We start from the raw sequence: 13,370 nt of genomic DNA on the forward strand, positions 1-13,370 counted from the left end.
GGTCGGACTTAAACTGATCAAACCATAAGGACCAAAACTTTAATTAATTCTATATTTGATCATCGAAATAAGGTCATCTGGATCCAAAACTGGAAGCAAGCATAGGTGATTTTGATGAATCGTCTTCAGAGTTTCAACTATGGTTTCGATGAAGAGACTTTTGTTCCTTAACCTTTGTTTTTGTGGCTCCAAGTCCAACCATGGCGACCGCTATAGAGGAGGTACAGTAGGTTATATATGAAACTTCAATTTGGGCGGAATACGGTGTAGCATGTCCTGCACGGGTAACATTCAGAGCTTCAATTTTTCTAATTTGGAATCAATTTCCGTCCATCTTGCCAATGATATGTTATAGGTTCAAAGGCTTGCAGGTTTTCAGAACATGGGAAGAAGAGGGTAAGTCTGTCACCTCCACCATCTCACCCCACGGTTTTACAAAACATGGGAAGAAGGTGTTAAAATTTATAGTGTTTTTCGTATGTAGGGACATATATACTGTTATGAAATGTCGAAGGAGGAATGCTATCGACGACGGTGACCTTTGACACAAAAGGTAGGGATGTCGGCGATGACAGAGAATTGGGAAGATGAAGATGGTAATACATTGTGAACATAGGGGTGCGGACATATTAAACAATCCACATCAGTGTAATGTCACTAATCTTTCAATTGTGCCATATCAGCTTTGCAATGACTACATACATTAGTACAATAACATTCATATTTCAAAAGTAAATACTTTATATATATATATATATATATATATATATATATATATATATATATACTATTAATATTTACTAATATTTGTTAAATAATAATTATAATTAAAATTAAAATGATATGCTATATATATATATATATATATATATATATATATATATATATATATATATATACATATTGTTGCATGTCAAAATAAATAGCATATATAAAAAATAATCGTAACATATATTTCTTGCTATCACTCAAAATAAATATTATATATGAATCCCTATAGTATATAAAGTATGATATATGTGCCCTTTAAAAGAATTACAACACATCCATATAATATACAATAATAATGATATGGCCTACCTAAAGCCTTTGCAAGCCTTTCAACAATTGAAAGAAGAAGGCTGAGGTGACTTTCAATATATACTCAGTTGGATTTACAAGATGAAATAAAGCACCAATGTGAGTGCTCTTAGCATTTTATTTTAGTTTTATCTCATTTACATAAATGTTCCTTCAAGTTTCTAAATAAAAAATAAAAGAAATGGATAAGGGTAGGTAAGTTATTTCATAAATACTTAACCTCTTTTTCTTTAACAAAGTTAGCCAAAATGACAAACCGTGCTTGATTTTGAAACCACAAGGGTCAGCTGTGTAACGCCAAACAAAAATATTCTAAACGGGTTACTTTTTAGAAACCACAGGGACCATTTTTGAAATTTTGTCATCCGGTTATGACCAAATTGCATGCTATACAACCTAATTGGCTGTTACCTTGTTAAATTGCATTTAATATATTTGAAATTTTGTCATCCGGTTATGACCAAATTGCATGCTATACAACCTAATTGGCTGTTACCTTGTTAAATTGCATTTAATATATTTGTAACGTCAACGCCTAACCTTAATGAGATAGGATTGTTTGACTTGTACAAACAGTTACGTGCAGTCTGCAACCATTCCCAAATTCATACCAATGGTCCCCATTATAAATACATGTTATCTCTATGAAACTTAAACCACACCTTAAATTGATCTATAAGTCTTTAGAAAAATAACTACATGCTCAAGATGAAAACATTGTTACTACTTCTGTTCTCCACAATCTCGCTTTCAATGGGACAACCATCTCCAAATCAACTTCGAGACCTTGATGGGAACTTGGTACGTTCTGGTACTAAGTACTATATCTTACCTGTGATCCGAGGAATGGGTGGCGGCCTTATACCAGCCTCCACGAGAAATGAGTCATGCCCACTTGACGTTGTCCAAGCCAACCAAGAAGTCAATAATGGCATGCCTTTAACATTCACACCGGTGAACCCCAAGAAAGGTGTCATTCGGGAATCAACAGATCTCAACATTATATTCTCGGCTGCATCGACCTGCATTCAGTCGAATGTATGGATGCTTGAGGAGTACGATGGACAACTAATCGTAACAAGTCATGGAGTGGCGGGAAACCCTGGTCAGGAAACCATCAGTAACTGGTTTAAGATAGAGAAGTATGAGGATCATTACAAACTTGTGGTCTGCCCGACTGTATGTGACATTTGCAAGCCTGTTTGTGGAAATATTGGTGTTGTAATTGCTAAAAATGGAAGTAGACGTTTGGCTATTAGTGAAGTGCCTCTTAAGATTATGTTTAAGAAGGCATAAAGACTTTTATTTTTTATATTCAGGAAAATATTTTCATAAATTAAAAAATCGATTCATTTTCATGATTTTTGTATGAATCTATTTTTTAGTGTTTTTATATCTATGAATATTAACCATCAGTCAATGGTTGGAGTAATAGTTGCAATTCCTAATTAAAAAAAAAGTAGCATCTAATCAATGAACCCAATAACATATTAACGTTATCGTGGTATTAAAAGATTATTGTTGTAATAAATATGTATAACCGAAGGGTTTGTATAAGAGGAGACAATATTGTGACTGCCTAGTGTGTATCTTCAATTATGCTTAGAGAAATCATAACGTACATTCATCTTTTTCTATATGGTTCTGCGCATTTTGCATATTTGAAGTTTGGATCTTGGGAGAATCAAGATTCATCATAGTCGCCTTCTAAAAGTTCACAGGTCCATTCTAAACAAAAGATTCAAGTTTCATTAAACACTTCTAAAACATAGCTTGAAAGCAAAATTGCAACTCACCAATAAGTCATTCGTAGACTCAAATTTTGCCACTTCAAATAAAGTTGAATCCCAATTGGCATTCAACTGTGTTGCTACAACAATTAGCACTTTCATTTTTGTCTGGATATCATGTGCAATAGCAAATAACTTGCCACCCATGTGCAATAGCATTTAATACCTTTGTTTCTCTAAAGAAGCGAGACACAAAGACCCAATAGCCTTCAAGTATGATTCTTAATGGATATCTATTCATAGTCAGATAATTTAGAGAAAACATGAATAGCTGTTTTGGAATCAAAATTTAGAAACATGGTTCTAGCATTTCATCGAGCAGTGGGTGTGCATACTCAAACTTGCTCTCAAATATCAACACAAGCGGGCCTATATACTCATTTGTCGTCGCTATTGATGTTGTCTCTATTGACATTCCGGCCACCGGTCGGAGTTTTTCTAGCAAAGCTTCCCGGAGTTATGGGTCGTCGCAATTGGTCCACGTCGTCCCTAAAGGTGTCGTTGCTAATGTCTTTTTTCTTTTTTTGAGAAAAAACATATTTTTTTATGATAATAGTTTATATATATATATATATATATATATATATATATATATATATATATATATATTATAAAATGCAGATTTGATAAAAATACATAAATAAATACATACCGCATTACATAAAACATCAAATATACCATATTACATAAACTATCTAATAAATCCCAAATAAACATCTACTATATCATCCATAAACTATCTAATAAATCCAAAATAACATCACCCATAACATAAAACAAGAAATACTATGTGTCTGTCTTCCTCATCATTGTTTTCGTCGTTGTTGACTTGGTTTTTAAACGAGCGGATAATGTTTCCAATGACCATCACAAATGCCGAGTTTTGAAGAAAAGCATTCACATCAACATCCTACTATGTGTCTTCGTCTTCCCCATCAATTAAGTCTTTAACAATTTAACAAACTACCGAGCTACCAAAAATTACTACAAATACATCAAGTTCTTAACAATATAAAAAACCTAAAAAAATTCTTTAAGAATTTAACAAGTACCTGTGTTGGTTGTGGTGCTTGTGACTGTGACTACCATTAGGATGGAGCACTTGTACCTGCAACTGAAGAAGATATAGGCCCAATGCCTCTCACATGCCCCCTTCATTACCCAACACCTTCATAAATATTGTAATCAAATCAATGACGTCTGGATCACCACCAGAGTCGGCTTTGTGATAAGTCTGTAGAGCAACCTCAGCAACTAAGGCATTCTGTATTTCACAAAGATTGTTAATATACGTTAAAACTAACACACACACACACACATAGAAAAGCCAATAATATACTTCATTTTTAAGTAATAATAACTTACATATTGCTCTTCAACCAAAGGATCAACAAATTCCTCTTTTTTTTTTTCACATGTGCACGATGAAATACTTCAAGTCTATTCAAATTATGTTTAACATTATAAAATATGTTATACTTGAACAAACATTAAAAAATATGTTATAACTGAATAAACATTATTGTAACTTATTTTCTTGAAACAAACACTACCGTAGCTGCATGTCCCTTCACGATTCTTAACTACTTGCTTCTTCCGACATTCTTTATTTCCAGTGGATCGTTTTGATGCTTTTCTGTTAAGAAGTGGTCAATAGTAGCATTACAACGTTGTAGATCCATACCCGTAGGGCTTGAGCCCTTGCTCCCTCTACAAACCCCTGCAAAACCAGTCAGACGATTTTTTGCAATATTTTTGCGGCCTCTATACCGCAAGCATATTCGATTGTTCAGTGATGCTCAATAAGTTGGAGCCATGGGACCATTTATAATCGATCCAAAATCAAACCATCTCTACAAAAAAAAAGAGAAATTAAAAATAAATCAAAATTAAACAATATTAAATATTTAATGTTATAAATAATTTACCGAAAGATACTGGAACACGCCAACCCTTTCGGCTTCAGAAACGTCTATTCATGTGTCCTTGTCAAAACCGATGTCCCGCCACATATAGCTCCCAACCTCCCGAATGAAACATTCGTTGTGACATCCCCAATTTCATGGCTAGAAAAAACCGATTTGTTTATGCTTTGTTTTTAAAATCAGAGTAATCTTTTAGAGAAAGCAGTTGCGGAATTTGTTCCCAAAACAAAATATGATAAAAATTTATCAAAAAATTTCTCAAAGAGACTGTATTTTCATTAAATAACAAAGTCTCGGGATGTCATGTTCCGATACAGACCAAAAGCATAAACAGTACAATACAGACCTTACAACAGTTATTTATAACTACTGGTCTATAATCCAAAATCTATCGTCAAGTCATCTGACTTATACTCTTGTGTCATTATCTGTAATACAAAAAAAACTGAGTGGGTAAGGCTTGGAAGCCTGGTGAGCATATAGGTTTTTCAACCCACAATGTTATATGATATAAGTATATATATTAGAACTCACAAACTTAAACAATTTCACCATACAAAACAACTTTTATCCTACCCCATTGATCCTCACAACGACACAATCTAAACTCTCGTATCTAAAACCTTCCTCTTTACTTGATCCCTACTCATGGATCTAAAATTATTCTCTTCACCTGATCCATACTCCCGGATCTAAAACTAATCTCCTGATCTGATCCATACTCCCGGATCAATAATTGTGCCTAATCCATACTCCAGAAATAGAGACAATTAACTATACCTAAATCCTGATATGATCCATACTACTGTGCCCAACCCATTCTCCCAGAATAGGGACAATTAACTTAGTCTTAATCAATACTCCCAGACTAATAAAAAGTTTATATCTTTACCTGATCCATACTTCCGGATCTAAAACTAACCTCTTGATCTCATTATCTAACTTATCTTTTACCACACACCAACTATCCCATCTACCCATGTTCTACCCAACATATTTGTAGATATAAAATACATATACAGTTTAACTCATTTTAAACTATATAAAACATCCATTCCACACTCATATTAAATAAACAACAATATATAAACACATAGCACGTATTTCATAGCAAATACTACATGTCTATGTGTTAGAAGAAACTGGACCTCACGCGGGCAGAGCTCGAAACTTTTTTCTTCTCGGGATCTTCGGGGCTTTGGGACTCGCTTCGGGTGTCAGGATGATACAGTGGGGAGGCTGAACCTACGAATGCGGCACGTAGGAGCGGGTTCCAGTCCTATCCGATAAGACTTCTGAGTCAGCAGCGACATGGCTGATCTGAGGCCTAGCAATGAACGAGGGGCGTACCCCTTCCGAATGCGAGGCGTTCCTGCTTTGGGGCGCGTGCCTTGAACTTCAGAAATTCATAACTTTCACATACGATCTCCGTTTTAGACGTTCTATATATCCACGCGTAGGTGAGACTAAGCCTACACCTTTCGTTTAGACTCTGTCGGCTAATTTTGACTTTATTTTTATTATATTATTTTTAGTATGCCGGGACAGAAAAACTCCGTTAGAATTTTATAACTTCTTCATCCGATGTTTGTTTTCATCTGTCTTTTTACCGTTGGACTACTAACGACGAGATCTTCGATTCTCATTTAGATTGTTTTGGCCAAATATCACTTGATCTCAATTTCGAGATTTGGGCTGTATACGGCTAAGTCGAAACTTAGAAAAATCATAACTTCCTCATACGAAGTCAGATTTAGACGTTCTTTTTATGCACGCTCTCGGTTTAACATATTCTACAATTTTCGTTTAGATCACTAAGGCTAAATGTCGCTCTATTGTAAATTCACTATTTACGTCGCGCTGTGTCGTGCCGGTTCTGTCGCGAAACTTCGATAGGTCATAACTTCTTCGTTATAACTCGGATTTCAGCGTTCTTTATATGTACGGAATCTGTGTAACATATACTACAACTTAGTTAAGATTACTCCTTCTAAATAATCTTCCATCAAAAAGTCATTTTTGACGCTTGTCGTCTCTAAATTGACTAGCCCGGATCTACGGGCGTTACATTCGTATACCTCCCCAATTGGCATGTGAGTATTTATTCCGAATATTATCTTAAGAGGGCAGTTGCCATTAGCTGCAAATAGTTTGTACATTTTTTTATTTACTGCCATGCCTCTTCGTTTCGGAGGCACCGTTGCATAAAAAATATTAGTCAAAGTAATTTTTTATATAGATACAATATGAAATACAATGAATTAAAATAAATCTTAATTACCATCGTTCTAGTGATCACCAAAACCTCCACCGAACGGATGTAGTGGCTTGTCACCACCATCACTTCCATGGCCCATCACAGCAGCAATGAAATGGAGCAATGCAATCCAAAAAAAAATGACATCCTAAAAAATTATAACACGATATGAATATATATATATATATATATATATATATATATACACAAATATAATATGATATGATTACAACATGAGAAATTAAATATCCTCCTACCTTTTGTTCCTATTTTTCTTTCTACCTATTTAAGATGACCACAAATATACAAATTTAACATTTCAATTGAATTTATTTTAAATTTAATGACACTTGTCACCATCTAAAATAGGTAGTAAGATAGTAGGAACAAAAATTAGGAGGATATTTAATTTCTCTTACAACAAATACAAACTTTATTTTACTAGTCAAATGTAAGGATTTTTTTAATCATTCTTGCCCTCAAACACTTCAGTGTCTGCTGACACATCACTATCATAATCAGAATCTTCCTCATCATAATCAGTCTCGCAATCAGACACATTATTGATGATACTCATTGGTGGGTCAACTTCAATATCATCTTCAACAAACTGAGAATTTTGAAAATACCGGCTAAAGTCGATTGAGATAGTGAAATTCAAAGAATCATTACTAAGAATGACATTAGTTGGATCATTGTCGACATTTTCAATGGGATCATGGTCGACATCGTTCATTGGTAGATCCCAAATTCTTCTATGATTAACATTTTCAACAACCCACTGTTGGTTGTCATTTTCGTCACTTCGAGAAGGTTCTTGGATATAAAATACTTGTGTGGCCTACGTAGCAAATATGAGTTGATCTTCGCTGCTCAATTCACATTGTGGGTCAATACTGGTGAAATTATTATCATATTTAACTCCTACAGTATCGAACCACTTGCAACGAAAAAGTACGGTGGAATAGTTATAAAGATAATGCAACTCGATAATTTCTTCTAGCTGACCATAATATATCTGCTTATTCTCTCCCTCAGTTAGAACCCCCGAGTTTTGTGTTGATCGTTGGGCGTCACACATAAGTGTCATAAACCTAACACCATTCACTATGCAAACAGTGTAAGTAAAGGCATTCGCATGCGCACTGATTGAAAGAGCCGATAACTCCTTGTTAAACTCTAAAGATTTTTGTTTTTGCATATCATAGACCTTATGAAGGAACCATTTAGGGAATTAGGTTTTTTCATCACTTTCAGGATGTAATGATTTGAATTCGCTACATTAATGATATATATATATATATATATATATATATATATATATATATATATATATATATAGGGTTAAGTTCAAATGAGAACACTATTTAATGTGAGAACGTGAGAACACTACTTTATCTTATTATTCTACTATGAATTTAATATGTATGGTATTGTAGTAATTATAATATGAATATATTCAATTTTATATTGCTATTCTACTATAAAATTTATATATATGTGTACTAATTTAGTAACTTCTAATGTGAATGTTAAATATGTAATTGTTCATATATTTGGTGATGAATAATGTCATAAAGGTGTACATACAAAATTTTAATGTGAATATTAATGTGTGATTGTTCGTATATTTGTTGATGAATAATGTCATATCGTTGTATATACAAAATTCATAGTAGAATAGTAACATAAAGTAGTGTTCTCACATTCTCACATTAAAAAGTGTTCTCATTTGAACTTAAGTCTATATATATATATATATATATATATATATATATATATATATATATATATATATATATATATATATATATATATATATATATATATATATATATATATATATATATGGAAAAAAGGAGAAATTAAAAATAGACAATGAATTAAAAGATAAGAACACTTATGCAATATACTTTCTGACTTCCTCATAACTATCAAGCACAAACCAATGTAGACGTTTTCTCTCCATTAGACTGAGAATTTTCATTTTCGTTGCGGTAGCCGGTGGACACTTAGACTGAAACACCCATAACTTTGTTTCTTCTATGACAACATCCTCATTTCTTTCGAGGCGATTAAATCGAGTCTCAGCTATAGAACCTTCTGGCCTCGCCTTGTTTCTGACATAGTTTTTTAGTTTTTTCATATACCTTTCGAAGGGTTACATCCATCTCATACATACCGGGCCTCCACAAATAGCTTCATCAGGTAAATGCAAAACTAAATGAACCATAATGTCAAAAAAAAACACAGGATGATAGATCACTTCTAATTTGCACAATATTTTAATAATGGTTGTATTCGCTTCGTTCATATTCTTCATTGATAGTGTTCTTGAACAAAGTTGTTTAAAAAACATACAAAGCTCTACTATTGGTGCATAAACACCTTTGCCCATAATATAACTTCAAAGATATTAAAATTGATCTTTTCATAGTTTTATTTCAGAAATGAAACTAATGTTCTTTCTTAGGTTCTCCCAGGGTTCCCACCTTAACTTGCCATCAACTGCTGAAAGATCCCTACTAATGTCAGCTAACTACCTTGTGAATACAATTACATGCAACAAGGCCTAAATAATCGTTTGGCTAATAGATCCAACCCTACAACGGGTGGACTCAAACACGAGCTACGCAATAGGTCCGAATCAATTATTGTAAAATTATTTAACCCTTGTAACATGTAATTTAACATATTCATTTAATAGTTAACCCACACTAATATGAACCCTACAAAGCACAAAGCAATCAACATTCGAGTAGTAAAACTGTATAGAGCACAAAACATCAACATACATCTAATAGGCATTCTATCATTCAATCCTCAACATATCCTTATGCTAACTTCTAAATTGCAAACATTTTATAGTACATATAACATAACATGTATGGATATTCTGGGAATCACTTACTTGAGCGCGGCTGATTGCACACATCATGCCCCTTTCATAAAAAAAAAAAAAATACTTTTTAGAAAATTCATTTTTTTCAAATAGGTTACAAATTCCTTAGTTTGAGTTTAAACACACCTAAGAGTCTGTCCGAATCCCTCAAACCAATGCTCTTATACCAACTTGTAACATCTCAAAATCCCAAGTAATTTTTTTTCTATTTAATAACCACCCAAACTCATTCATTCATTAAATGGTATCCAAATATAAAAAAAAAGTTTGTAAACAACATCAGAGTAATGATAAAATCAAAGGCGTGGACTCTCGATTTGGGGGTGTGGCAATAAAGTAAAAAAAAAAGATTTGTGATCACTAAATATTTTTTTATGTATTTTTTTTAATGATTTTAAGGTTTTTTAGGGTTTATATAGAACCTAAACCTATATATATATATATATATATATATATATATATATATATATATATATATAATGATAAAAGAAAAGACAAAAATATAAAAGTAACGGCAAAATGGTGTTTTTAAATGGACTAAGGATGTACAATGCAATTTCTTTAAACTACATGATGCATCTTGTCGATTTTTCAAAGGTCGGACTTAAACTGATCAAACCATAAGGACCAAAACTTTAATTAATTCTATATTTGATCATCGAAATAAGGTCATCTGGATCCAAAACTGGAAGCAAGCATAGGTGATTTTGATGAATCGTCTTCAGAGTTTCAACTATGGTTTCGATGAAGAGACTTTTGTTCCTTAACCTTTGTTTTTGTGGCTCCAAGTCCATCCATGGCGACCGCTATAGAGGAGGTACAGTAGGTTATATATGAAACTTCAATTTGGGCGGAATACGGTGTAGCATGTCCTGCACGGGTAACATTCAGAGCTTCAATTTTTCTAATTTGGAATCAATTTCCGTCCATCTTGCCAATGATATGTTATAGGTTCAAAGGCTTGCAGGTTTTCAGAACATGGGAAGAAGAGGGTAAGTCTGTCACCTCCACCATCTCACCCCACGGTTTTACAAAACATGGGAAGAAGGTGTTAAAATTTATAGTGTTTTTCGTATGTAGGGACATATATACTGTTATGAAATGTCGAAGGAGGAATGCTATCGACGACGGTGACCTTTGACACAAAAGGTAGGGATGTCGGCGATGACAGAGAATTGGGAAGATGAAGATGGTAATACATTGTGAACATAGGGGTGCGGACATATTAAACAATCCACATCAGTGTAATGTCACTAATCTTTCAATTGTGCCATATCAGCTTTGCAATGACTACATACATTAGTACAATAACATTCATATTTCAAAAGTAAATACTTTATATATATATATATATATATATATATATACTATTAATATTTACTAATATTTGTTAAATAATAATTATAATTAAAATTAAAATGATATGCTATATATATATATATATATATATATATATATATATATATATATATATATACATATTGTTGCATGTCAAAATAAATAGCATATATAAAAAATAATCGTAACATATATTTCTTGCTATCACTCAAAATAAATATTATATATGAATCCCTATAGTATATAAAGTATGATATATGTGCCCTTTAAAAGAATTACAACACATCCATATAATATACAATAATAATGATATGGCCTACCTAAAGCCTTTGCAAGCCTTTCAACAATTGAAAGAAGAAGGCTGAGGTGACTTTCAATATATACTCAGTTGGATTTACAAGATGAAATAAAGCACCAATGTGAGTGCTCTTAGCATTTTATTTTAGTTTTATCTCATTTACATAAATGTTCCTTCAAGTTTCTAAATAAAAAATAAAAGAAATGGATAAGGGTAGGTAAGTTATTTCATAAATACTTAACCTCTTTTTCTTTAACAAAGTTAGCCAAAATGACAAACCGTGCTTGATTTTGAAACCACAAGGGTCAGCTGTGTAACGCCAAACAAAAATATTCTAAACGGGTTACTTTTTAGAAACCACAGGGACCATTTTTGAAATTTTGTCATCCGGTTATGACCAAATTGCATGCTATACAACCTAATTGGCTGTTACCTTGTTAAATTGCATTTAATATATTTGAAATTTTGTCATCCGGTTATGACCAAATTGCATGCTATACAACCTAATTGGCTGTTACCTTGTTAAATTGCATTTAATATATTTGTAACGTCAACGCCTAACCTTAATGAGATAGGATTGTTTGACTTGTACAAACAGTTACGTGCAGTCTGCAACCATTCCCAAATTCATACCAATGGTCCCCATTATAAATACATGTTATCTCTATGAAACTTAAACCACACCTTAAATTGATCTATAAGTCTTTAGAAAAATAACTACATGCTCAAGATGAAAACATTGTTACTACTTCTGTTCTCCACAATCTCGCTTTCAATGGGACAACCATCTCCAAATCAACTTCGAGACCTTGATGGGAACTTGGTACGTTCTGGTACTAAGTACTATATCTTACCTGTGATCCGAGGAATGGGTGGCGGCCTTATACCAGCCTCCACGAGAAATGAGTCATGCCCACTTGACGTTGTCCAAGCCAACCAAGAAGTCAATAATGGCATGCCTTTAACATTCACACCGGTGAACCCCAAGAAAGGTGTCATTCGGGAATCAACAGATCTCAACATTATATTCTCGGCTGCATCGACCTGCATTCAGTCGAATGTATGGATGCTTGAGGAGTACGATGGACAACTAATCGTAACAAGTCATGGAGTGGCGGGAAACCCTGGTCAGGAAACCATCAGTAACTGGTTTAAGATAGAGAAGTATGAGGATCATTACAAACTTGTGGTCTGCCCGACTGTATGTGACATTTGCAAGCCTGTTTGTGGAAATATTGGTGTTGTAATTGCTAAAAATGGAAGTAGACGTTTGGCTATTAGTGAAGTGCCTCTTAAGATTATGTTTAAGAAGGCATAAAGACTTTTATTTTTTATATTCAGGAAAATATTTTCATAAATTAAAAAATCGATTCATTTTCATGATTTTTGTATGAATCTATTTTTTAGTGTTTTTATATCTATGAATATTAACCATCAGTCAATGGTTGGAGTAATAGTTGCAATTCCTAATTAAAAAAAAAGTAGCATCTAATCAATGAACCCAATAACATATTAACGTTATCGTGGTATTAAAAGATTATTGTTGTAATAAATATGTATAACCGAAGGGTTTGTATAAGAGGAGACAATATTGTGACTGCCTAGTGTGTATCTTCAATTATGCTTAGAGAAATCATAACGTACATTCATCTTTTTCTATATGGTTCTGCGCATTTTGCATATTTGAAGTTTGGATCTTGGGAGAATCAAGATTCATCATAGTCGCCTTCTAAAAGTTCACAGGTCCATTCTAAACAAAAGATTCAAGTTTCATTAAACA

At 33.1% G+C, this 13,370-nt stretch overlaps 2 protein-coding genes across 2 annotated transcripts; both read left to right on the top strand.

Annotated features, from left to right (window-relative positions):
- The first annotated feature begins 1,539 nt into the window (after positions 1–1,539).
- Positions 1,540–2,445, top strand: LOC111911704 (miraculin). The gene has a single exon (XM_052768157.1). It carries the CDS (start codon positions 1,780–1,782, stop codon positions 2,374–2,376), a length of 597 nt encoding a protein of 198 aa, XP_052624117.1. The 5' UTR covers positions 1,540–1,779; the 3' UTR covers positions 2,377–2,445.
- A 9,626-nt stretch (positions 2,446–12,071) lies between these two features.
- Positions 12,072–12,977, top strand: LOC128132114 (miraculin-like). The gene has a single exon (XM_052768158.1). The coding sequence runs from the start codon at positions 12,312–12,314 to the stop codon at positions 12,906–12,908; it is 597 nt and encodes a 198-aa protein (XP_052624118.1). The 5' UTR covers positions 12,072–12,311; the 3' UTR covers positions 12,909–12,977.
- The last annotated feature ends 393 nt before the right edge of the window (positions 12,978–13,370 follow it).

This window comes from Lactuca sativa, chromosome 2, assembly GCF_002870075.4.
Source record: "Lactuca sativa cultivar Salinas chromosome 2, Lsat_Salinas_v11, whole genome shotgun sequence".
Taxonomy (NCBI): domain Eukaryota; kingdom Viridiplantae; phylum Streptophyta; class Magnoliopsida; order Asterales; family Asteraceae; genus Lactuca; species Lactuca sativa.